The sequence below is a fragment of the Phocoena sinus genome, chromosome 8 (genome assembly GCF_008692025.1).
Source record: "Phocoena sinus isolate mPhoSin1 chromosome 8, mPhoSin1.pri, whole genome shotgun sequence".
Lineage (NCBI taxonomy): Eukaryota > Metazoa > Chordata > Mammalia > Artiodactyla > Phocoenidae > Phocoena > Phocoena sinus.
The window spans coordinates 8,250,047-8,277,902 of NC_045770.1; the positions used below are offsets into that span (position 1 = coordinate 8,250,047).

General features: G+C 38.0%; 1 protein-coding gene across 4 annotated transcripts; it reads right to left on the reverse strand.

The window, feature by feature from the left end:
* Positions 1 to 237: 237 nt before the first annotated feature.
* Positions 238 to 27,419, reverse strand: CHEK1 (checkpoint kinase 1). Of its 4 annotated transcripts, none has more exons than XM_032639542.1 (13): positions 26,446 to 27,419; positions 25,597 to 25,681; positions 23,801 to 24,024; positions 22,541 to 22,605; positions 22,379 to 22,448; positions 18,413 to 18,565; positions 17,648 to 17,752; positions 14,235 to 14,330; positions 9,915 to 10,023; positions 9,552 to 9,729; positions 9,048 to 9,179; positions 2,557 to 2,658; positions 238 to 1,331 (listed from the first exon to the last, which is right to left on the reverse strand). In XM_032639542.1, the coding sequence occupies exons 1-13, from the start codon at positions 26,615 to 26,617 to the stop codon at positions 1,236 to 1,238; spliced, it is 1,587 nt and encodes a 528-aa protein (XP_032495433.1). In that variant the 5' UTR covers positions 26,618 to 27,419; the 3' UTR covers positions 238 to 1,235. The 4 variants fall into 4 exon arrangements, with proteins under 4 accessions (XP_032495433.1, XP_032495435.1, XP_032495434.1 ...); XM_032639544.1 differs by having other exon boundaries at positions 239 to 1,331; positions 18,413 to 18,601; positions 26,220 to 26,576; XM_032639543.1 differs by having other exon boundaries at positions 239 to 1,331; positions 18,413 to 18,601; positions 25,947 to 26,576.
* Between the last annotated feature and the right edge of the window lie 437 nt (positions 27,420 to 27,856).

Genomic DNA, 27,856 nt, shown 5'->3' on the forward strand with positions numbered 1-27,856 from the left:
TATACTGCAGTAATACCATTTACCAGGATATACTATATACGATAAACTCTATAAAATTTCATGTCCTTGGCTTCCTTTTTTTTTTTGCCACATCACACGGCATTGTGGGATCCTAGTTCCCTGACCAGGGATCAAACCCGTGTCCACTGCAGTGGAAGTGTGGAGTCCTAACCACTGGACCACCAGGGAATTCCCTGTTCTTGGCTTCAGACTAAGATAATTGATTAATTTTTATAAATTACCAAGAAAAGAGAATACTGGGTCCCAATCTAACATTCAAAAATTAATATAAATTTCATTGAAAGAACAAGGTCTTACTAAAACTAATAGGTAAAAAAAAGCCAGGAATCAGATCTATGTCCATTATAGCTTCCTTACATCTCCCCCCGCCTTCTTTCATGCCTTATCACCTAGAAGCTTAGTCACCAATAAGTTCACAGAGTTAGCTATTCATTTTCAAAATAGAATTTATTTCTGTAATAAAGAATTAAAATATAGCTGTGAAAGTAGAAAATAATATAGAAAAATATTTAAAATGTGCAACAGTAATTTTGAGTAAAGGTAGTTAAGCACTAGAGGTTATGCTCAACTTCTACTTGAAAGACCAATCATATATATTATTACCTACACCAGAAAAAACATACCTACTTGCAATTTTAATTAATAATTATAATTCAAAAACAGGTTTACACACCTGGTCAGGCTCTTTTAAAAATATAAATATAAATCTTGGGGATATATTTTTTGAAGCTGGCTTCACTTCACAGACTGATAAATCTACTGTCCCAAAAATCACAAGGTTGTTTTTAGTAATTCATCCATGTAATCAAGCCAAAGTGGCGGAAATATGTACTTTTTGGATGAAACCTAATGTTTTGGTAAAAATGGAACAAGAGTATCATTTTTCATTATGTTGGTATAAAAGCTGGTAAGCTCATGTATCCCCAGAGCTTGGTTTCCACCAGGTGGGTCTCAAATTCAGACACTAAATGCAGATGAAGAAATATCTAGTGAATTCTATCTATCCCTTCCCCAAAGTTTTACTTACAATTAAGATATAGGTATTATTTGTATGAAGAACATACAAAAAGAATTGGAAACTGTTTGGCTAGAGGGAAGACAACTCTTCAGGGACTACTGTTTGCAGTTTGCAGAACAGGATAATCTTCTCTAGGAAGAATAATGTCCACATAGCAGCACTATATTCACCAGGAATCCCAGAGCCAGTGGATCTATCATGTAGCAGGAAGCCAAACCTTCTGGCTGCTCACAACATCACTCAGCTTCCCTTTAATCTTCAGGAAGTGTCTCTTGAATTCCAATCCATCACCCTATATTAGGAATAATATCCAAAACTAATGTCAAAAAAACAAGAAAAAGAGACTATGCCATAAAATCAAACTTTCTTTAGGGGTAAGTAGAGACAAACATCCATGGATATGTTCAGATACAGTTATCTTCCGGTCTTCTTATGAATACAAAATATCTTGGTAGAAGAAATGGCTACATAAATAATTCTGACTTGACTTTGGGCCCATCACTGCTCCCACCACCCTGGGCCCAGAGAGCAGAAACAATGGCATCCTGTCCATTTCAAGGGTTGGTATCTCTGGACCTATGTCATTGTTTTTCATAGGTGTTTATAAACTAAAAATAAGCTACACAACTATGCTTTAAGTCTTGCCACAACAGAGCCAGTGATTCAGTTATGAGAAGGGTTTCTCTACACTAGGATCTTAATTTAATTCCATACCAAGCATCTGGACAATAGCACTGCAGCAAATCTCCAACATAAAGAATGTGATCAACTCCTCCAACCTCATTTAGAGCCACATACAATCTTTCGGTAAACAGAGAATATGATACTTTGGTCTTATATGTCAAGGGCTTTAAAACTGTAACCTCAGAACCAATAATTTCTAAAGAAAGAATCAGAAATGTGAACAAAACTCCATGTGTATGAGTATTAATCATAGAGTAGCTTGTAACAAACAGATAAAGGTTCATTAATTATAATGTGCAAACATTTGGACAAATCATAATTTTTATGAAAAAATATTAAATGCAAATTCAATAAGAAAAAGCTTAGAATGCTACAAAATATTAAGGGTAATTATTTTAAGGACAAAAATAATTTAGGACTATTTTTATTTTTTTATTTGTTATTTATTTACACATTCTACAAAAAACAAAAACTTTTATAATAAGGAAAATGTCATTTGAAAAAACTGTTTTAGAATAGCTAATGACAAGAACAAATGTTCATAATATTAAATTTAAAAAACCAGTTACCATATATTTATAAATATAATGCCATTTAAAAAAAATCTACACGTAAGAGTAATTCCATAGAGGATATATTATAAGTAATAGTAAGGTTATTGTAATACAATATCAAAAATAAATCTGTATTCTCTTTGGATACAAAATTAAAGTTGATTCTTATCTTCTTTATACTTTTTTGTGTTTTTAAAATTTCTAAAATGAACATGTAATACTTCTTTAAAAATAGCAAAACAAAATTTTTTCTTTTAAAAAGTGTTCTATTCTACATACCTTAGAAAGCCGGAAGTCAACCAAGATCTTCTCATTCATTTCTACCAAATTCACTTTGAAAATGAGTTTATTGTTTCTTCTATCAGTTGTTGATACAGTAACCTAAGACAATGAAAATAAGGTCAAACCAGATGTGTGGGCAGAAAATACTCTAAATAAAAACTATAATCTTAGTTCAGTGATACTACTGGGATAAAAATTTGAGAGACGCTTTTATAACAGGAGCTGTGCCAGCTGAAAATCCCACTCCTTCTAGGACTTTCCTCTCCCAATGGGTATGTGTGTGTCCAACCAGACCGACCTGTAAACAGGACGCAGCTCCGTTATCGGGGATTGAGTCTATGTGAACTCTTAGCAAAAAAATAAATTTAGTATTTTACCAAGATACAACCAAAAGAGGAAACAATTGAAGAGAATAAAATTGGGGGACTTCCCTGGTGGTCCAGTGGTTAAAACTCCATGCTTCCAATGCAGGGTGTGTGGGTTTGTTCCCTGGTCGGGGAACTAAGATCCCATGTGCCATGCAGCATGGCCAAAAAATGAAAAAAAAAAAAGAAAGAGAGAGAGAGAGAATAAAAACGGACTGAGAGGAAAAACAAGATTATTAAAACATAAAGAAAAAGAGAGGCCAGATTTGTGGGTAAAAAGCTCTAGTGGCAATCAGAAGATGGTGAAGGTCTTAAGAGGCCTTTCAACTTCCACTTTTAGTGTTTTAGAAGCTCAGGCTAGAAGAGTGACGTGGAAAGAAAGGCCAGACCAACAGCCAGCACCAAGACCCCAAACGTGGATGAGGCTGGCCTGGACCACAGAAAAGCCATCAACTCTAGCTGGATGAATGAGCCCAAGCAAGATCAGCAGGTTTGCCTAGTTGAGCCCAGCGCAAATTACAACAACATTTTTAATAATTCTCACCTCAAGAAATGACTATTAAAGAAACACAGGTGTACCACAACGGTGCAACACTGGAACAACATTATGTTCTGGGAAAACACAAGACACTCAGTACATCTGAAGTAGGTTATTAAACTTCAAAGACAAAGAAAATTCTCCAAAGATTCAGGCAGAAAGAATTAATTGAGGAGTAATGTCGGTAAAAATGGGAGATTAGGAAACTTCAAAAGCCCATTAACTCCACAAAAGCAATGAAAAATCTGGCAAAAACTGTCAGAATCAACTTTTTCAGAACACTGAAAACTAACGAAAAGCTTGCAGCAACACAGGGGCACTCATACAAAACAGATGAGCTTTCTCACATTGTAACCACCTTATTCCCAACTCCCACTCCTCAGCTCAGTAGTAGCCTTGAAAATAACCATCCACATTCCAGGTCCAGGTACAAATGCAAGAATAAACTTCATTCATAAACTGTCTTAAGCTGTTCTACCTTCCTGCAAGACCTGCTCAACACACTTGTCTTTATTTTGCCTGCCTAACTACACAGGACTTGTGTTAAAGTTGCCACCTGGGGAGCATCTGTCAAAAGTACCTACAGGCAAATGCTTTAACCCTTGCTTACTGGGGTAATGCAGAACAGTTGGGACAAACAGATTACCTAAAAAGGCTGAAAGGAAAGGTTTAGGAGTGAGATGTTTTTGAGGGATAAGAGTTCTGAAAATCTCTCACATATTCCTGGGACTGTAAAGCCTATACTTATGCCCAAGGCACTGTACATGCTCAAGAAAGGTCTGAGAAGGCTCTAAGCTCTGCCTCTGGCTGACCATGAGGCACCACACAAGCAGGAAGTGAAGGCTAACGCAGAGCTGTAAACTGCCTGGCTGGGTATTGACGGCATGCCCCAATACGCACATAGAACCCCTCTGCAAAAACTAGCTTTTGGTTCCAGGAATTTAATGTTTAATCATTAGCTGACCATTGAGCTAACAGAACAAAGATTTCAGAGATCACACACAACAAAGAAGACAGACACTATAATATTTGATCAGAAATGTCACTAAACAATCAAAAACTACATCAATTGTCAATGATAACAAACCCTGGGAAGAGGGGAAAATCTATTTCCAGGGTTGTCACATTGTAATATTCAAAATGTCCAGTTTTCAATAAAAAAGGATAAAGCATACAGAAAAATGAGAAAATATGGCCCCCACACAGGAAAAAAGAAGTCAGTAGAGAATGTTCCTAAAGAACAGAAAGAAGAATGAAGAAAAATGAACAGAGTCTAAGAGACCTGCAGGACATCATCAAGTGCATCAGAATATGCACAATGTGAGTCCCAGAGAGAGAGGAGGGAATGGGGCAGAATGAACATTTGAAAAAATAATGGCCAAAAGCTTCCCAAATTTGATGAAAAACAATCCCATCCAGGAAGCTGAATGAATTTCAACTAGGATAAAATGAAAGACATCCACACCAAGATACATCATATTCAAACTGTTGAAAGACAGTGACAAGAGAATCTTGAAAGCAGCAAGAGAAAGTGACACATCATGTGCAGAGATCCTCAATATATTAACAGCTGATTTCTCATCAGAAACCGCGGAAGCCAGAAGGCAGTGGAATGACACAAAGAGCTAAAAGGAAAAAACTGTCAAGAAGTCCATATCTGGCAAAACTATCCATCATAAATGAAGAAATGAAGACATTCATAATTAAAATTTGATAGAGTTTGAAACTACCAGACCTGCCCAAAAAAGAAAGAGTAGGGGCTTCCCTGGTGGCTCAGTGGTTGAGAGTCCACCTGCTGATGCAGGGGACATGGGTTCGTGCCCCGGTCCAGGAAGATCCCACATGCTGTGGAGAGGCTAGGCCTGTGAGCCATGGCCGCTAAGGCTGCGCGTCAGAAGCCGGGGCTCCACAACAGGAGAGGCCACAACAGTGAGAGGCCCGCGTACCGCAAAAAAAAAAAAAAAAAAAAAAAAAGAAAGAGTAACAGAAGTCCTTCAGGCTGAAATGAAAGAATGCTAGATAGCAACTCAAATCCACATGGAGAAATAAAAAATATTGGTAAAGGTAATTTACATAGGTAAATACAAATGACAATAATAATCAATTTTGTTGTTTGTAACATCTATTTTTCCCCTACCTGATTTAAAAAGACAGCCACATAAAGCAATAATTATAAATCCATGTTGTTGGGTACACAATGCAAACTATAATCAAAACAGAACTAAAGTGGTACACTAACAACAAACAAAAGACTGTAACAAAAATTTTTGCAAGAGACAAATAAGGACATTATATAATGTTAAGATGATCAAGAAGATATAACAATTATAATCATATATTTATCTAGAATCCAAACTCCAAAATTTATGAGGCAAAAACTAACAGGGTTAAAGTAAGAAATAGAATTCAGCAATAGCAGCTGGAGAGTACAACATTCCACCCTCAATAATGGATACAAAAATTAGACAAAGATAAACAAAGAAATAGGGCTTTCCTGGTGGTGCAGTGGTTAAGAATCTGCCTGCCAATGCAGGGGACATGGGTTCAAGCCCTGGTCTGGGAAGATCCCACATGCCGCGGAGCAACTAAGCCCATGCGCCACAACTACTGAACGTGCACTCTAGAGCCTGCGAGCCACAACTACTGAACCCGCATGCCACAACTACTGAAGCCCACATGCCTAGAGCCTGTGCTCCACAAAAGAGAAGCCACCACAATGAGAATCCTGCGCACCTCAACAAAGAGTAGCCCCCACTCGCCACAGCTGGGGAAAGCCTGCGCACAGCAACGAAGACCCAACACAGCCAAAAATAAATTAATTTAAAAAATAAATTAAAAACAAAGAAATAAAAGACATGAACAACACTATAATGCAACTAGACCTAACAAATATGCCTACAACACCTCACCCAACAACAGAATCTACATTCTTCTCAATCACACCTGGAACATTCTCCAGTATAGACCATATGTTAGGCAACAAAACAAGTCTCAATAAATTTTAGATAATTAAAATAATACTAAATATCTTCTCTGACCACAATGGAATGCAATTAGAAACCAACAACAGAAAGGATTTTGAAAAATTCACAGATATGTGGAAATGAAACAGCATACCTAAATAACCAAAAAGGAAATCACAAGGGAAATTAGAAAATACTTTGATATGAAAAAAACTGAAAACTCAAAATATCAGAACTTATAGGAAGCAGCAAAAGCAGTGCCCAGACATACATTTATACCTATAAGCACTTACACTAAAAAAGAATGATATCCAATCAACAACTTAGCCTTCCACCTTAAAAATTAGGAAAAAAAAAAGAGCAAGGTAAATCCAAAAGAAGGAAATGATAAACATAGTAAGGAGAAGAGAGAGATAAATTGGCAAACCTTCAGCAGACTAACCAAAAAAAAAAAAGAAAAAAAAAAGATTCAAATTACTAAAATCAGGAATAAAAGGATGTTACTACAAACTTTACAGAATCTAAAAGGACTATAATACTACAAAAAATGGTATGCCAACAAACTGGATAACCAAGATGAAATGGACAAACTCCTAGAAACACACAAACTCCCACAAATGACTCAAGAGGAAATAGATCTATAACAAGTGAAGACATTGAGTCAGCAATCAAAAAATTTCCAACAAAGGAAAGCCCAGGACCAGATAGCTTCACTGGGAATTCTACCAAACTTTTGAAGAACTAATACCAATCCTTCTTAAACTCTTCAAAAAATAGAAGAGAAGGGAATACTTCCTAACTTGTGCTATGAGGTCAGTATTACCCTGATACCAAAGCCAGACATCACAAGAAAACTACAGATCAAATCCTTTATGAACACAAAAAAAATTTTCAACAAATACTAGCAAACTGAATCTATCGAACACACTAAAAGAATTATGCACCATGATCAAGTAGTATTTATCTCAGGAATGCAAGATGGCTCAAAATACAAAAATTAGGGCTTCCCTGGTGGCACAGTGGTTGAGAGTCCGCCTGCCGAAGCAGGGGACACGGGTTCGTGCCCCAGTCCGGGAAGATGCCACATGCCGCGGAGCGGCTGGGCCCGTGAGCCATGGTCCCTGAGCCTGCGCGTCCAGAGCCTGTGCTCCACAATGGGAGAGGCCACAACAGTGAGAGGCCAGCGTACCAAAAAAAAAAAAAAAAAAAAAAAAAAAATCAATTAATGTAATATACCTTATTAACAAAGGAGAAAAGTTTAGCCAAAAAGTAACATCCCAGATGTCCATCAATGGATAAACAAAATGTAGTCTATCCACACGATGGACTATCATTCACCCACTGAAAGGAATAAAGTATTAATAAATGATACAACATGAATTAACCTTGAAAATATTATGTTAAGTAAAAGAAGACAAACACAAAGGGTCACATACTATACAATTCCATGTATATGAAATGTCCAGAATAGGCAGTTCACAGAAAGTATATTAGTGGTTGCCAGGGAGGAAGGTATGAGGAATGACTGCCAATTGGTATGGAGTTCATCTGGGGGGCAGTGGAAGGTTCTAGATTTAAATGGTGATAGTTGCATAATCTTGTGAATATACTTAAAACTACTAAATTGTACCCTTTAAAATGGTTAAAGTGATAATTTTTATAGCATATGAGTTTTATCTCAATAAATCTACCTAAAAAAAAAGAGTGTATTATCTATACAAGTGAGAGGAAAATCAGGCTGGCCTCAGATTTCTGCACAATCATATTTTTCCCTAACTTTTAATTTTGAAAGCTTACAAATCTACAGAAAAACTGGAAGAATTGTGCAATAAATAACCACAAACCCTTTATTGGTCTTATCAACCTAGATAGCATGTTTACTTTTCTTTTTTTATGTGATTGTCTTTTTTTTTTAGCTTTTAAACTAAGTTATCAACGGCACACACTTCACTATGTGCCTCCTGCAAAGACATTCTCCTACAAACCACAATATTATCATCACACCAAAAATCTGACACTGATTCAAAAACATTATCTAATATAAAACCCATATTCAAATTTCCCCAACTGTTCCAATAACATCCTTTATAGCTTTTTTTCTTTAAATCCACGATCTAGTGAAAGATCATGCCTTGCATTATTTATCAGGCCTCTTTGGTCTCCTTTAATACAAAATATTCCTCTTTTTGTTTTTCATGATATTAAGATTTGTGAAAAGCCTAAAGACAGGTTAGAATGTCAATGTTATAAAAATGCTACAATAACATAAACAACAAAAATTGGTAGATGGGAGCAGGGAGATGGAGGAAATATGGGATTGTTCATGGATCCATCTTTCATAGAAGGGAGTTGATTGTTAACTGTTACAATTTAAGTATAGTACATAGTTTTAAAGAAAATGACTTGAGTCTCTTAGTGTCTTTAATAACCTTAAAGAAGTCTTTTAAGAAATATTATTTCTTAAGATAAAGAACATTTTACTTAAATTTCTTCAGTTTCAACTGTTTCTTTTTCAAATTAAACTAATTATATTTTTAAAATATACTGACAATGATAGTTTTTTATTCAAATATTTAAATTTTTCTTCAGGAAAAAAATATAACGGAAGTCAATGAAACATACCTGATTCATACAACTTTTCTTCCACTGATAGCCCAATTTCTCACAAGTCTCTTTCAGGCATTGGTAAGATTTGTCAGCATCCAATTTGGTAAAAAATCGTGTCATTCTTTTGACCAAGCGCTGCCAGGGGTTCTACATGTCAAATAGAGGAAAGCTGAATAAATCATCAGATTTATCACCAAAAGCAGTCATATCATAGCTATTTGGTCTGAAAATTTTTTTCTCTGACTTAAGATTCTTATACATCAGAGTCTCCCCTAGGAATTCCCTGCTGGTCCAGTGGTTAGGACCCTGCGCTTCCACTGCAGGGGGCATGGGTTTTATCCCTGGTCAGGGAATTAAGATCCCATGTGCCATGATGTGGCCAAAAAAACAAACAAAAAACAAAAAAATCTGTATCAAGTTTTAATATTACATTTCTTAGATTTATATATTAAAAGAAAAAAAAAGACTTTAAGACAATAAAAAATAAAGGGCTGCCATTATTTATTTGAAAAACTTTACCTGTGAGGATCCTGGGGTGCCGAGCAACTGACTATTCAGAAGCATATGATCAGGACATGTGGGCTGGGAAAAACTGATCCCTTGTACCAGTTTATCAATGTATGAAGGGCTGGTGTCCCATAAGGAAAGACCTGTCCGTGGTTCTGGCTGAGAAGTGGAGTACTTCACATTTTCTTCACTGCAGCATTAAGATATGGAGAAAAGTATATCTTTAAATAAAATTCATCAGGCCTTTCTTATATCACATTACCATTCTCACACTGAAAAACATATTCATCATAAGAAAACAATATATACTTGTATTATTTTTCATGGGGACTATGATATCCAACAACTACTTGATTTTTTATTAATCAGTCTTACCTAGAAGCACTGTTTACTGGAGAGAAGTCCAAATTCGATTGAATATGCTTAGAGAATCCGCCAGGAGACTCTGATACACCACCTGAAGTGACTCGGGGCCTCTTTGCCCCTAAAAAAGAAAACATAAATACAAACGCTTTCAAGTTTTCTATGCAGATATTTTTTAATTAACCCAGCTGACAACTTGAAGAAGTAAAACCATATCTAAATTCATTTATTTAACACAAAATACTTGTACGACAAATAGTGGCTCCTCCTACATGATTTTATGAGAAACGTGGTCGTTAGGAACTTAGTAGGACTCACTTGCCAAATTGTATAAACTACACATTTCATAAATCCTGACCTCTAAGTATGTTCCAAGTGCAGGCCATAATTTTAATGGTACCATTTATAGTAACAGAATAATGTTCGATGAAGACTGAGAGACCCAGCTAAGGCATCAAAAAATTTTAAAATAGAAAATAATTTGTGATGATGACAATGAACATTATGAATCTGTTCTACCCAATCTTCTTTGCTCCTCTAGAAAAGCTTTACCTAAAATAATCATTATATAGAATATGATGCTACTATAAATTCATGGCTACTACCCTCAGCTGGATCCTCAACCTGGACAGTTAGTCCTACGTTTCTCTAGTCAGTTTCCTCTCCCTTTCCACAATGATTCTTTCAAAACTTCTATACTCCTGTCAGATTAACCAAGACCACCCTCCAGGACCTCATTACTTAGCATATGACACCATCTCCCATTTCACAAAGAAAATAAAGTCACTGGAAACTCCCTCAACTTGCCACTACCAAATCCGCTAACTTACTTGCATTCCTACCCATCCTCTCCCCTTCTATCCTCCCATCAAATGTCCATCCCTCTACTTGTAGTTGAGCCCATACCCTCCTTTCTCCTCAGGGACCTTGACGCTCTTTTATTCCCTCTCTCTTAGACTTTGAGCCTCTTCCTCTCAACTAGATCTACCCCCAAACCATTTAAACATGCTTAAGTTTAACCAACCTTTTTATTTATTAATCCATTCATTCAAATATTTTATTAAGCCTACTATGTTATCAGGCAGTAAGATGGGAGAAACGGCATGTTGTTATGCTGATAAGAAAGATACAGTAAAGAGGGAAGAGTTAATAATGAAGCAGAAACAGAGAAGAATTGCTAGACTGAATAAGCAAAAGAGAACTGCATCTAGTGCTCAAGAGAAAGGGCTGGTTTGTATCTGGAGCAATTTAGCCAGAGCAATGGGAGAAAGCAGAGTATACGAGCACAGAGGCAGTTAATCAGGTGGGTAGAGATGGTGGTAGGAGTTTGTGGGAATTCCTTTGTTATTGCTTCTGTTTCCCAGCGAAATAGGAAGTATTGCCACCAACTGAGAGTGAGGATGGAGAAGTTGAAGAGAAAATGAAAGGTATAAAAATGTGATTTAGGAGAGTAGTGTTGTGAAAGAAGTGGGGAAATGCATTATGATTGCCTGGAAGGATTAAGGGCCCACTTGAGATCAGTGATCTTGAATTGAAAGCAGACAGTGCTGCATATTTTTCTTCAGCGGCAATCAGCTGTGGAGGTGTAAGTGTAGAGTGGGTACAAAACAGGATTAAACTTAGGTTAGGTAGACTTGCTCAGTAAGTATGATGAAGAGAGAATGGGCAATGGACTTCCCTGGTGGCACAGTGGTTAAGAATCCACCTGCCAATGCAGGGGACATGGGTTCAAGCCCTGGTCTGGGAAGATCCCACATGCCGCAAAGCAACTAAGCCTGTGCGCCACAACTACTGAACCTGTGCTTTAGAGCCCGCAAGCCACAACTGCTGAGCCCGCGTACCACAACTCCTGAAGCCCATGTGCCTAGAGCCCGTGCTCCACAACAAGATAAGCCACCGCAATGAGAAGCCCGCGCACCTCAATGAAGAGTAGCCTCCACTCGCTGCAACTAGAGAAAGCCCGTGCGCAGCAACAAAGACCCAACACAGCCAAAAATAAATCAATAAAATAAATAATTTTTTTTTTTAAAGTGAGAATGGGCAAGGAAGTTGAAGATAAATGTAAAGAAGTCATTACAGTGACTAACCTTGGGAATTAAAATAGTGAGGATGGAACTTGGGACCGAGAAGGGGGCAGATAAAAGATAGTGAAAAGGTAGTAGAATTGATGGCCTGCAAGTCCAGGTGGGATCAAAGTGTTGCTGGAGTCAGGGTACTAGAGGGAGGAAACCAGAAAAAAATATACTGGTGGTCCAAGCAGGATGCTTGAAGACAAGATCGCTAGAGGAGAGAAAGCCAAGGAAATGTGAGGTGATGACAGTGGAAGGACCATCTAAATGAATATTTAAATTACCAAGAACCATGACAAAAATTAGGTCAAGAGCTGTACTGGAGAGAGTGACAGTGTGGCAGGAATTTTAATTTGAGGTTCAGAAGGTGATTATTACGAGGGAATAGTGGGTGGTAGAATCTGATAATGGGATTCAAAATGACGGGCAGAGGAATATGAAGAAAGAACAAGGAGGATGCCTGCTCCACTCCCAGATCAAGGGTATGAGGGTACAGGAAAGAAAACACCTACCGCCTGAGAAGAAGCAATGTCCTGAGAAGAAGCAATGTCCTCAGGGGAGAGCTGGATTTCAATTAGAATAAGGTGAAAGGTAAAAGAAACATTCAGGGAAGAGTTAAAAATTCCTCATTCATCTCTAGCTATTGTTCTCTCTCAGCCAAACTTCTTTACTGAGCTGTCTACACTCTGCCTAACTCTCTTTTACACTAGAATCCCTGTACAACAGAGTTTATTTTTTTTTTTTTTTTTTTTTTTTTTTTTTTTTTTTTTTGCGGTACGCGGGCCTCTCACTGTTGTGGCCTCTCCCGTTGCGGACCACAGGCTCTGGACACGCGCGCGTGGCATCTTCCCAGACGGCGGCACGAACCCGTGTCCCCTGCATTGGCAGGTGGACTCTCAACCACTGCGCCACCAGAGAAGCCCTAGAGTTTATTCTTAACTCTCCACCAAAACTGTTCCTGCCAAGATCATGAATAACTGCCGTATCATGGAATACACAGGACAAATTTACTCCACATTCTTCTGATGTCCCATCTCTCTGGCTACTTTTCTGTTTCTCTGGCCTCTGCCCATCACTTAAACACTGGCATTCCTTAAAATTTCATATACTCAATTTAATTTACTACCACAGTTTAAATCACCATCTATTTACAGAAAGCACCTAAATTGACATCTCCAGCTTAGCCCTGTTTCCTGAGTTACACACATGCATGCACACAAGCACACGCAAACACACACACACTCCTATGAGACAGTTTTACTTAACTTCTCAAATTCAAATAAAATGTCCAAAATCGAATAAAATTTCCCTGCAAATCTGTTTTTCCTTTTGAGTTACATCGAAGTAAATGGTTTCACCATTTACACAGCTGTTCAAACCAGAAAGGAGACATACTTTGACTCCTCACTCTCCTTCATTTTCCACATATAAACAATCACCAGTATTATCAACTCTAGTTCTTAAATTTCTCTGGAATCAACTTCTTTCCAATCCCACTATCACTAACCTAGTCTAGCCTACCATCTTCTCACATCTAGGATCAAAAACAGTGAAAAAAAAGTAGCTAGAAAGATCTTTCAAAACCAAACACATAAGCATGTCATTTCCTTGCTTAAAGTCTCTCAAAAGGTTTTCCCAATAGCCTTCGGTTAAAGCCCAAGATCCTTAACGTGGCTTACAAGGTCTTCCACGGTTTGGTTGCTATCTACCTCTCCAACCTCATCTCAAACCTCTCTCTCTCTCTCTCCCTTCTCCATTCACTTACTTTCTCAGCAAACATTTACTGAATGCCTGTGATGGACCACACACTATGCTAAGCACAGGTGATGCAATGATGAACAAGCCAGACATGGTCCATCCCATACTGGCCTTCTCTCCAGTTCCTCAAATGCACCACTTTCTAACCTCCAAGACATCCCAGATGCCGTTTCCATGTTCAGAATCTGCCACTCATCTTGCTACTACTCTTCTGGCTAGCTCCCCTTTAATCTTCAAATCTTAGATTTAACGTGATTTCCTCAGCAAGATAAGTGTTCTTTGTCACTTAAGACTTGGTCAAATTCTTAGCTGTAGTACCCTGACTTTCCACTTTATAATTATTAATGAGCTTAAAATTATTTTTTCTATTTCTGGTTTTTGTACTAGACATTATAATCTTCATGAGGACAGAGACCACAGCTCTTTTGTGTTGTTGACTTATACTGACTTTACAAGTACCTTTTTTTCACAGAAAAAAAAAATACTTGTATTTTAAGGATATTACCTTTCTTGAGTGGTTTGTTGTACCATCTATCTTTTTTGATGTCTGGGATGGTAATCCTTACTGATGGATTCTCAACTAGGATTTTATGCAGCAGAGCTGAAAACAAAACATTAAGACAACATTTATAAAAGACTCAAATAGATTAGAAAAGCCTACAGCTTGTGGTGTAGAACACACATCCTCTATTGCTTTCCTTATGTCCAAATATTATTTCCGGGGAAGAGAAAGAATAAAGCTACTGAATTTTTGCTTTAATTTCATGCATTCTTATGACCCAGCAATCCCACTACTGGGCATATACCCTGAGAAAACCAAAATTCAAAAAGAGTCATGTACCAAAATGTTCATTGCAGCTCTATTTACAATAGCCCGGAGATGGAAAGAACCTAAGCGCCCATCATCGGACGAATGGATAAAGAAGATGTGGCACATATACACAATGGAATATTACTCAGCCTTAAAAAGAAATGAAATTGAGTTATTTGTAATGAGATGGATAGACCTAGAGTCTGTCATACAGAGTGAAGTAAGTCAGAAGGAAAAAGACAAATACCGTATGCTAACACATATATATGGAATTTAAGGAAAAAAAATGTCATGAAGAACCTAGGGATAAGACAGGAATAGAGGTGCAGACCTACTGGAGAACGGACTTGAGGATATGGGGAGGGGGAAGGGTGAGTTTTGACAGGGCGAGAGAGAGTCATGGACATATACACACTAACAAACGTAGTAAGGTAGATAGCTAGGGGGAAGCAGCCGCAAGGCACAGGGATATTAGCTTGGGGCTTTGGGACAGCCTGGAGGGGTGGGATGGGGAGAGTGGGAGGGAGGGAGACGCAAGAGGGAAGACACATGGGAGCATATGTATATGTATAGCTGATTCACTTTGTTATAAAGCAGAAACTAACACACCATTGTAAAGCAATTATACCCCAATAAAGATGTTAAAAAAAAAAAAAAATTTTCATGCATTCTTTGCTACCGTCTATATCTTTGAATATTCTTCCCAGAGCTGACTCTCAGTTGTTTGCAAATAAATAGAACAAGAGCTAGGTGGAAATGTTTCTCTTCACTTGATATTTATACAAAGATAGCAAAAAAAAAACCCTTTTATCCATTTTCAATACCAAACTTCACTGTTCCAATATGTCATATTAAGTCCTCATTCACACAATTTTATAAGGGAAATTTACTTTCCAATAACTTTTTAAAAAACATTTATTTATTTGGCTGCGCTGGGTCTTAGTTGCGACACATGGGATCTTTGCTGCTGCACACGGGATCTTCACTGCTGCATGCGGGATCTTTAGTTGCGGCATGCATGTGGGATCCAGTTCCCTGACCAGCGATCGAACCCAGGCCCCCTGCATTGTAGGCACAGAGTCTTAGCCACTGGACCACCAGGGAAGTCCCTCCAATAACTTTTTAAGAGACAGTAATAAAAACAACCATCATCCTAAGGTACCTTAATTATATTGATAAAGAATTCATTCATCTCCCAACACCAAAATAATTTTCTAATGGACTGAAGATTTAAATGAAAAAAATAAAGCCTTAAAAACATAAATGAAAACATAGGTAATTTTTTTCTAATGCTGAGGGTAGAAAAGACCTTTCCAAACATGATGATATAGTCAGAAACCACAAAGGACAGGTACTAGATTTAAATAAATAAAAATATAAAACTTCTGGGGACTTCCCTCGTGGTCCAGTGGGTAAGACTCCATGCTCCAACACAGGGAACCCAGGTTTGATCCCCGGTCAGGGAATGAGATCCGCATGCATGCCACAACTAAGAGTTCACATGTTGCAACTAAGAAGCCCACATGCCACAACTAAGACCCAGTGCAGCCTAAATAAGTAAATAAATAGCTACTTAAAAAAAAAAGTTAAGTTTAAAAAATATATATAAAACTTCTGCATGTCAAAATAGCATAAACAAAATAAAAATACATGACAAATTGTCAAAAATATTTGTAACGAATGCAAAGATCTAATGACATTAATGTTTTTCAAAAACCTCATATAAAGTAAAAAGAAAACCTCCTACCAAAAATGAGCAAAATAGACACGTTCACAAAAACAGACTAAAAGCTAATAGATATACAATGAATATACAACTTCATTGGTACTAAATTTAAAATAAAAATAAAAAACAGAGGGGCTTCCCTTGTGGCGCAGTGGTTGAGAGTCCGCCTGCCGATGCAGGGGACACAGGTTCGTGCCCCGGTCCGGGAAGATCCCACGTGCCGCGGAGCAGCTGGGCCCGAGAGCCATGGCCGCTGAGCCTGCGCGTCCGGAGCCTGTGCTCCACAACGGGAGAGGCCACAACAGTGAGAGGCCCGCGTACCGCAAAAAAAAAAACCAGAATACGGTTCTTATATGCAGGTCTATTAGATTAGTCAAAAAAAAAAAAGTTTAAGGGTCTTCCTTGGCAGTCCAGTGGTTAAGACTCCGCGCTCTTCCACTGCAGGGAGCACGGGTTCCATCCCTGGTCAGGGAACTAAGATCCTTCATCCCGCACAGCATGGCCAAAAAAAAAAAAGTTTAAATGTAAACTAGTTAGACTGTGATGAAATGGTACAAACTTTCCGGAAAACATTTTGGCAAAGTAAACAATAATAATTAAAAACTGTATACATCTTTGACCCTGCAATTCCACTTCTGGGGTTTTACTTTAATTAAATAATTTAAAGGTATGTGCAAAGATTAAGTTATATGGATGATCATCATATCTCTTTCACAGCAGTGAAAAATTAGAAAAAATCCTGAATCTCTAAAAAGGTGAACTGGATAAGTATAGCAAGCCAGCCATGTCCATATAGCAGAATACCATCACAGTCTTTAAAAACAGTGATGTAGACCTACAATTACAGTCATGAAAAAATGTTCACAAAGCATTAACACACACACAAAAACTGGTTACAAAATAACATGTATAGTGGGATGTCATTTTTTGTGAAAACACACATACTTATAAATAATATACATATATAACAAACACATAGTTTTTACTACAAAATATAGAAGCACATATCAAAACATTAAAAGAAGCTATTCCGTGGGAGGGAGGGAGACGCAAGAGGGAAGAGATCTGGGAACATATGTATACGTATAACTGATTCACTTTGTTATAAAGCAGAAACTAACACACCATTGTAAAGCAATTATACTCCAATAAAGATGTTAAAAAAAAAAATAAAGAAGCTCTTCCTGAGTGCTGGGATTATAGGGCTGGATTTTACAATTTTTTAATTTATTATTCTTCTACTTCATCTATAAAGATCATGGATTATTTACATAATGATTTAGAAGTTAAAAAGAAAAAAAACATGTATGAAAAAAATTCAAATAGCACTAGGCTTCATTATCCAAGAAATCAGTACTTTACATCAAAATAACCCAGTTACCTAGAGGAGCAGAATCGATTTTTTTCCAAGGGTTGAGGTATGTTTTTTTTTCTTTCCAATCACAATATTCCTGACAACTATCACTAGGCTGGTCCCACGGCAATTCTGAAAAAGAAACAAGTCCCAGTTTTCTGAGTGTTCAAATAATTATACAATTTTAAGGGAAAATAATCAATGACACAAATCCAGTAAAAGTTTTCTTCAAATTAATTCAATATGGTTTCCAAACTAAGAATGCCAACTCTAAGAAATTTTAGAGGCACTTCTAAGATAGATAGTCCACTTCCTGCCTTACTCTTTTCCAAAAGTATTCACATGAATTTTAAAAGAGAGAGCTACTGTGATATTTCATTTAATAGCTATACATACTTCATTTTTAAAAACCTTTGGGATTAAAAGTTCCAAATTAGTTATAAATAAGTTAATATTAAAATACTATCACATAAATATGGATCCCCTTGATTCATTTCATTTATTTTGGTATAAGAAACCTGGCTTTCCTAAGGACAGGAATTTTATCATGATTAAAAAACTCAAAGCTGCTGCATAGCACAGGGAGATCAGCTTTGTGACGACCTAGAGCGGTGGGATAGGGAGGGTGGGAGAAAGGCTCAAGAGGGAGAGGATATGGGGATATATGGATACATATAGCTGATTCACTTTGTTGTACAGCAGAAACATACATAACATTGCAAAGCAATTATAATACTCCAATAAAGATGAAAAAAAATTACGCAGAAAAATAAATAAATAAAAAGCTCTTACCTCCAGCCAACATTGCAGTAAGTACTATTCCACAGGACCAAACATCAACTGGTTCTGCATGAAATTCTTTTCTCTTTAGAAGTTCTGGAGCAACATACGGTAAAGTACCACACATCTTGTTCAATAAACGCTCACGATTATTATGCCGAAACACTGTTGCCAAACCAAAGTCAGAGATTTTGAGGTTATCTAAACCAAAGGAAAAGAGGATGGCACTGGATAAAAATGTTTTGTAAATAGATATACTTAAAGGAGTTGAGTTGTATTGGAAAACCACTGGTGTTATGACCAAAAAGAAATTTTAAAAAAGAAGAAATTAAAGACATTATCATATAGTTAAAACTAGAAAAAGGCCTCATGGCTTCTATTAACTTAAGACAAATATTGTCAATACACAAACAGTATGGACCAGATTAAAGAAAGATCCTGGAGTCAAAAGGGCCTTCTAGAAAAGAGCACTCAAGACTTAAACACTGAAAAGAGAGCCATGCCCTCATCGGGTTGTGCAGAGGGCAGGAGGGAGACATCAATAACATACTAGGCACAACTTTTCCAGCAGTGGACAAACCCAGCTGGCTGGACCGAAACTAAAGACCCACAAACCACCAGAACTTCTTGTCAAGGTGGCTAAGTTTAGAAAAGGAGGATGACTCTGTACAGAAAACAAACCAGAAGAGCAAATTTCCACTCTAACTTCCCATCTTCAGCACACACAAGCTATCGGCAGAACCTTCACCTTAACTACACTTAGTGAATATCTACCGTAACTGAGTGACACTGTGCTAGCCATGTAGGTAGATAAATTACTGAAGACTAACAATAACAACTGCTGTCGAGGTTATGAAAATATAGAACATTACAAGATCTTACAGAAAGGGAATCTAACCCAGTCTTCAGAGATAGGGGAGACTCCCCTATTATTACGTATCAACTGGTAAAACTTTTTTAGAAAGCAATCTGGCAAAAGATGCCAAAATTTGAAATACTCATGCTCTTTGAACTAGGAATTCCCACTTCTAGGACCACACCCACAAAAGTACTTCCACAAATTCACAAACATAAGGATATCCATACCATAACAATACTGTTTGTAAATAACCTAAATGTCCATCAATAAAGAAATGATTAAATCTTATAGTACACATGTACAATGAGATTATGTAGGTAACAAACAAAAAAACACAAGGTATATCTATATGTACTGACATGGAATCAGGTATAAATGGAAAAAACGGCAAGTGCCATAATAAATATTCATTATAACATGACCTAATTTTTATATTGGCCTTTGCATTAATTTATAGAATAGTCATCACTGCCTTATATTTTTTTAAAGCTAGAAACAACTTAAATGTTCCAAAACAGGGGACTGGTTCTTTAAAAATCAATTACATCCACCCAATATAATATGTAAGCCACTGATGTTTACTTCTGTGACTTGGGAGGCGGCCACTGTAATTATCCTTTGAAAAGCTATATATGACACAATCTTGACAAATCACTGAGATTAAGAGTTCCAAGTTACCTATAAGCAATAATCACCGAAAATACTAATGGATGACCACAGTATTCCTTTGAGTCTGTAGTTTCACTATGTCTGTGACATAATACTTAGAGAACTGTATATAGTAAATTTTAAATTGAGGAGTGTGGTTACTTCTGAGAAAAAGAAAGGGGCACACATTTGGAAGGAATACAGAGGAGGACTTCAACTATATTGATAATGTATTTCTTTTTAAAAAAATATTATTATTGAATAGAAACAAAAGATTATTTATATAATATGCAAGATATGAAAAATCATTATAATCAACACCCACTCACCTAACACCTAGTTTAAGTACACTCTATTTTCTTTGAAGCCTCCTATAAATCCTTCCCTTTCCTAACTGCAATCCTTCCTTTCTAGAAGATTTTATGTAGCTTGAAACCTATTTAATAAAAAAAGGACTTAATTTGTATATGAGGAATGGGAAGAATTGATTATAATACCATCAAAGCTATTAGTATTCAAAAAGTAATGGACATAGAATGAAAAATAGAAGCAGAGGGAAGTCTCCCAGCTTGTGCTCTCATTTCTTGGGATTCATCAACAGACCATTCTACAGTTCCTTTTCCCAATACACCAAATTTTTTGAATATCTAAAATTTTGCTACATACTTTATGGAACAACTTGCAGAAGGCTAAATAACCAAAGAAGGGTCTTAAGTAGCTAGGTTAGTAGATGGGTTAATAAAAAGATACCTAAAAGATATTAACCAAAATATTAACACTGCTTATAACTGACTGGTGAATTTCTGGTGATTTTTTACTTTCTTTTTTATACTTTTGATCTTATTTCATGATTACTTTTATCTTTATAAAGAGAAAAAAAACAGTATTTTTAGTTTGGGAACAAAGTTTTCACATTCCAGATATTACATACTCACATCTCCATTATTTATATAAGCTGGCTTAATTTATCCCCTTGTATGAAGGTCAATTATAGAGTTCAGAAAGAGGTAGAAGAAGGCTGAGAAGAACATACACTGGTACTTATGATGGGGCACGATAATGCCAGAAACACTAAACCTCAGGGTTGGACAAGATGTGAAAATTACTTTGGTCCAACCAGCCAAGCAATGTTTAAACTCCCTTTACAATATCCCTGATAATTAATAATCCAGTGTTTGAATCTCCTGTTAAAAACCTACTACAGGGACTTCCCTGGTGGCGCAGTGATCAAGAATCCGCCCGCCAATGCAGAGGACATGGGTTTGATCCCCGGTCCAGGAAGATCCCACATGCTGCAGAGCAACTAAGCCCGTGCGCCACAATTACTGAACCTGAGCTCTAGAGCCCATGAGCCACAACTGCTGAGCCCACGTGCCACAACTACTGAAGCCCACGTGCCACAACTACTGAAGCCCGCGCGCCTAGAGCCCATGCTCTGCAACAAGAGAAGCCACCGCAACGAGAAGCCCGTGCACCACAACGAAGAGTAGCCCCTGCTTGCCGCAACCAGAGAAAGCCCATGCTCAGCAATGGAGACCCAATGCAGCCAAAAATAAATTAACTAAATTAAAAAAAAAAAAACCTACAACAAAGCAACCTGTTAAGTTCTGGGGCAGATCCACTAATGAGGGTCATCTTTGTACTAATCCAAACTGCCTCCACATAGTTTTCACCCACATACTGTGAAGAACTGTATTTAACAACTAGCAAATTTCCCTTGAGTTCCTCAATTATGCCTTATTTTACATAGTTTCTAGCCCTTTCAGCATTCTGGTCACTCACCTATAAAAGTACTTCGGTAGTCTACATGCCTTTCACAGTACTGTCCCAAACACCTATTATTCCCGCCATGGCCTTCCAGAGAAGTGCTGGACTGCTGCCTTCCTCATTCTCACCTTATCACCTTAATTTTCCAATGATCAAATTACATGGGTGACTAATATGAAGTCTGCTGCCTAGTAAGTCTTTTTAAACCTTCTTTGCTGACAAAGACATGCCATTAAACTGTACTTATTTCGCCAGTTTTTTTCAATCCAAATACTGAATTGAGTAACGATCCAGTATGTGTTAAATCTGACCCACCTCTCTGGTCTGCTAAATTCATCCATCTAACAAACATTGTTGAAAACCTACTATTTGCCAGGCACTATTCTAACACATTAAACAAAACAGACAAAAATCACTGCCTCATATCAGTGGATACTTGTCACCTTTTTCGATCCTGATTCTATAAGCTAACATTAACACTATCCATCCCTCTCAGTTTTTATGACATCCATAAAATATAACTAAAAGCCCTGCATCTTTATCCAAGTCATAAATTAAAAAGAACAAATACGTCAAGGCGAAGGTCCAGGGTATTTCAATTTCATATTTTTTGCCCTGAAATTTTGGTAATGGAAAGCCTTGATCCTGCCTTTGTATGGCTGTACTAAAATGATTAGGTAGCAGCAACAAAATGCTAAACTTACCCCTTTCATCCAATAGGAGATTTTCTGGCTTAATATCCCTGTGAGTTATTCCAATACCATGCAGATAAACCTAAAAGAGAAGCAGAGGAAAGCATACCAGAATAGGGTAACTTACTTCACTAAGACTAATTTTAAGTAAAAGTTAGAGACAACTGTACCTACCACCCCTGCCATGAGTTGATGGAAGAACCTCTGAGCATCTTGTTCAGGCATGCCTATGTCTGGCTCTATAAGAATTAGTTATGAAAGTTAGTTCACCAGGTAAATATAATCAGTCATCAACCACACAGTCTCCTAATTCGAAAGTTAAACATTTGTGATTGTACTTTAGCAAAGAGAATCTAATGCTAACAATGAAAAGATTCTGGAGTCCACTAGTACATATAGTACTTAATAACTCACATTTCCCCATGTGTTAAGTGGCAAAAATAAATTAACATCACAGGAAAAGTACAGAGAAATAACAAACTATCACCCAAATCAAGAATGCAAGCCATACCTTGAAAGCCCCTACTTATACTAACCATGATTTATTTGGTATCTTTCAAATTCTCCCCTAATTTCTTCTAAATGCTATGCCAATATTTTTTCCACTCCTGAAATGTAATTGCCAAAGTGGAAGCCTACACAAATCTAAGTTGATTTCACTAAATACTTAACAACAAATTTAAACTTCATATAATTTCTCGCACTACTACAAAACCATGAAGTCCTGTGAAGTTGCTTCAGGAAATACAGTTTTATTAAGAAAGGTTCTATTGTCAGTTATCTTTTATATTTTTATCTCCCTCATTAACTTTTGATTTCTTTTATTCTCAACTTTTCTGAGATAGATACTGAAGATTCTAATAATCACTTTTAAACTGCTAATACAATAGCTCTAAATAATAAATTTAGATCCACAGAATATATTTTATGTACTTCTTACTGTTCTTTAATATCAAGACTTTGAATCTACACAGAAAATTTAAGCAGCAAGCACAGATTTTACTTAATATATATAAAGCAATCGTAGAAAATTCTCAATTTCACTTATGTAACAACTTGCTATTATTTTGCATCTGTAAATGTATGCAATGATTCCATGAGACTAGAATGTCTACAAAGAAAAAAAAACTTTTTCTGCATATGCATACATCACACTTATGATTCTTCACCATGAGACCACAGTTTACCATTCTTAAATTCTACATAATAGCAATCCCACCCCAAATCACTTATACAACTTGGGAAAAAAGTTTCTTTGATGACTCTACATATGTATCCAGTGTTTACATAAGTTGCAAAAACAAGAAAATTTACTCCAATTTCACTATTGCATAAGCAAGTCTGAATGAACAATGAAGAAGCAGCAGTCCCAAGATTAAAAAACAAATTTAAAAACTTATTTAGCATAAGAATTATCTTCAATCTTTTCCATACCTATTCTATCAAAAAGTTCTCCCCCACTACAGTACTCCAGAAATAGATACTGGATATTGCCTTCTCTCCTGTGACCATAGAATTTCACTACATTCTCATGATTTAACATTTTATTGATACAAATCTCTTTCTTAATATTTTCTGGACAGTCTATGGCACGCTTCATGTCCACAATCTTCACTGCAACTGCTTCTTCAGTTCTTCTATTCACAGCAAGTTGAACTCTAAAAAGAAAAAGGAAGAGTTATAATATTCCAGACATTTGAATTATATTTCTTTTAAAACTTCAAAAGGCTAAACATAACTCATCCAAAACTATTTTACCTTTATTAGTTTCTCCACCTGGGAGAAACCATGGGAATGGTTTACGCCATGTTCTCAACAGATACTACTCCTTTCTGAAATGTGAAGTATGATAGCTAGTGTTCCAAAGAAGTCATTATGCTGTACATCCAAGTCATTTAATAAATTCTTAATAAACTAAAATGGGATAATAGCAATTCTAGGCCACATCACATATACACATGCTCTATTCATTTAACTTGTTTTTCTTTCACTTTTACTGAGCTATAGTTGACATAAAGCACTGAAATGATTATCACAAGTTTAGTGAACAACCATCATTTCATATAGATACAAAATTTTATAAATCGAAAAAATACATATTTTCCCTTGTGACGAGAACTTAGTATTGACTCTTTTAATTTTCATATATAACATACAGCAGTGATAATTATATTTATCATGTTGTACATTACATCCTTAGTACTTACTTATCTTTTAACTGGAAGTTTGTACCTTTGGACCGCCTTCATCCAACTTCCCCTCCCCTACACCCTGCTTCTGGTAACCACAAATCTGATCTCTTTTTCTATGAGTTTGTTTGTTTGTTTTTGAAGCATAATTGACCTACAACACTATGTTAGTTCCTGTTACAACACAGTGACTCGATATTTCTATACATTTCAAAATGACCACGATAAGTCTAGTTAGGATATGTCGCCTTACAAAGATATTACATAGTTCTTGACTATACTCCCCACACTGTACATTTCATACCGGAGACTCATTTATTTTGCAACTGGAAGTTTGTACCACAGGTATTTCTCTCCTCCCCAGCACCATCCTCCCCTCTGGCAACTACCTGTTTGTTCTCTGTATCTAATTCTGTTTCTTTTTGTTGTTTGTTCATTTGTTTAGTTTTTTAGATTCAACCTATTAAGTGAAATCATACAGTGTTTGTCTTTCTCTGTCTGACTTATTTAAACTTAGCATAATACCCTCTAGGTCCATCCATGATGTCCCAAACGGCAAGATTTCATTCTTGCTCTATTCATTTAATTGTAATAACATTACCTAGCATTTATTAATCCGATACTATATGTGTCTACAGTAACTGTTCTAAGTACTTGTGGGATATGCCATTTTACAGAGGCACACAAGGACATTAAGAAGCCTGCCTAAGAACACAAAACAATGACCAGCAACGTGACTCCAGAGTCTGTTCATTTGCTCATTTAACCACTATGTTTGAACCCCAGGAAGGAGTATGTGGGAGGAGAAACTGACTTCAGAAGTCTCCTCTAGCTCTTTAGGAAGAGAATGTTTTTGTTTTGTTTTGTTTTTAAAAGGAAGAAAAAAAAATAACCCTTACAAAAGATTGTGTAGCTTCAGTTCCCCAAAGTTTTAGATTTCAAATGCAAAGATCTGTTCTCCAAAATAACCAACTTGTACTCAAAGGAGACAATAGAAAACTAAAGCAAGTGTGAAGTCGGGGTAAAAGGACGCAAACTCACTCTCCATAGGCACCTTCTCCCAGGGTTTGCACCAAGTCCCAGTCTTCCACAAAGGGCACTGCCATGACTCCACTAAGTCCCGCGGCTGTAAAAGCAGGAACCCAGAAAAGACGGTGGATGAAGACACGCTTCAATCATCTGTAAAGCCGCTGAGCTCCGCCTCTTGCCGTGATTCTTCAAGGTGAATCACAGCTCCTGGTTTCCCCTTACACCTCATCCATATTTTACCCAAGTCTTTAAAGCAAAAGCAAGTATTCTAAACTCTGGCATTTCGTTGGTAACTCACAAGCCCCGTTCCCACGCAAAGCGAAGGCTGAAACGCCGCCTTCCAGGCGGCCGAGGAAACGTACCAGTGGCGCGGAGGAGTTGGGGGACCAGTACTTTACGGTGGGGACCTGGGGAAGGGGGTGAGAGGTGAAGCGTCGGGCTAGAGTAAGGGGATGTGGGCTAGCAGAGGAGGAAATAAATCGCTACGAGGACCGCAGCCGCTCCTCCCGACCCGCTCACTCCCAGTTCCCACCCCCGCCCCGTCCCCAAGGCCAGGAGGAGCTCGGGGCGGAGCCAAACTGCCCCAAGAAGCGGAAGGAAGGGCTGGGTGACACGCGGACGGCTGGGGCCCAAACCTCGGGTGCTCTCGGCCTGCAGAGGAAGTCTTCTCTCCAGTCCCGTACAACGGGGTCCGCCTGGCACCCCACTCCTCCACCCTCCGAAACCGCCCCTCCGCAGGAGTCTCTCCGATCCTCTAGGCTCGGCGCTGAGAACTTTCTCTCGCTGTGCCCCTCCTAAATCATGTAGCCCCCGAACTCCGGCTCCAGGAACTTTCCCCCTCTACCGGCCGCCCTTCCTCACCAGGCCGTCCTTTGCCCGCCACCACAGGAATCCAAATGCAGGGCTTTTCCCGCCAAAACTTGCTGGCGTCACATTGTCGCAAACGCGCACTCCCTTGCCGGAAAGCAAGGAGGCGCGCGTTCCTGGGCCGGCTGCTCTGCAGATTGGGCCGGCCAGGGCCTGGCGCCTGCATTCCCCGCAGGCTCACGCTGGCCGGAGCCGGGTTACTTTCAAGTCAGGAGGAGATCCTGGCTGAAGAGGTTTAAGAACTGCCGAGTGCATCGGTGTGAATGACCTCCGGGCCCAAACGCGAAGTGGGACCCAGCGTGTGACCTCGGCCGGCCGGCTGGCCGCCCGTCCTCGCGCTCCCGGGGAGAGCAGCACTGCGGGGCTAGCTACCGCCGCCCCGGACCCCCCCGAGCATCTCGCCCCGCTGCCTGGCAGGGTAGCGAGGATCACACTCCGTAAGTGCTGTCTCTATAACTTTAAAGCGCGGCCCAGATAAAACTGGAGCCGAAAGCCAGGGACAGCTGTTGAGCATTGATCCTGTTTAGAATGAAAGGAACTTTGTGATAGGAGCGAGAAGCATCAAATACTGGCTGCACTTTAATGGGGGGTGGGAAGGCATCGGGATGAAGAAAGCTACTCTTTTGTAGCTGGAGGTAATGTCAGGATAACCAGTTTTACCATGTCTCGTCCGAACAGGCACCAAAACAATACCTCCACTCAACCTTTTTGAAGGAAGTGCAACTGCGTAGCTTAGTTCTACCTGCTCTCTCTTTAATGTGTAAGAAACGGGCAGGTAGAAGCAAAAACGCTGCACTTTACAATGCAAATTTTAAAAGCAGAATAACCAGTTTAGGTGCGAAAGTAAATTCTGAAAAAGGGACTGGCTAGAGAACAAAACAATGTGGAAAAACTGAAATAGATACTCCCTCTCAACAGTAAACTAGACTGGGAACTCAAGGTGCAGGCAAGATCATCTATTCTCCAATTCTTAAAACTGGGCCACATACAATAAGCATAACTAGCTCTTGATTGTGATACTGGTAAAATAAGTGTAAAATATGTTACACAAAAATGCATACATTTGTTTAAAAGACAAAAAACAAGACCAGAACACTTCGAAATGCTTATGTGAGAAGTTTTTAACCGTGACATCACTGTTTAGGTTTCGTATAATAAAGTAAGTTTTCCAGATCGTTTACTCCATTTTCTCTAGTTTCTGCACTGCATGCTGCAAGCAAAGAATATGAAGAAAGGAAGAGGAGGACCCGACCGGCACAGTTCCTTTGTGTCTAGATAGAATAAAGGTATCTTAGCCTGAAAAAAATAAGGCATACACATCTCAGGCAGAGTATCAGTTAAAGAATAGATGCTCACAAAAACCTGTTCCCTTCTGAAACCTTACTAAAATAGTAAATTTTAAGAG

What these genes read in the sequence shown, in the direction of transcription:
- CHEK1 (XM_032639541.1), bottom strand. Translation starts at nt 26,617, where the DNA reads ATGCAGGCGCCAGGCCCTGGCCGGCCCAATCTGCAGAGCAGCCGGCCC. An exon ending in GGAGAAGGTGCCTATGGAGA is followed by an intron (nt 24,025 to 25,596) that starts GTGAGTTTGCGT and finishes TTTTCTTTTTAG; the next exon opens with AGTTCAACTTGCTGTGAATA. An exon ending in AATCGATTCTGCTCCTCTAG is followed by an intron (nt 14,331 to 17,647) that starts GTAACTGGGTTA and finishes TTTTGTTTTCAG; the next exon opens with CTCTGCTGCATAAAATCCTA.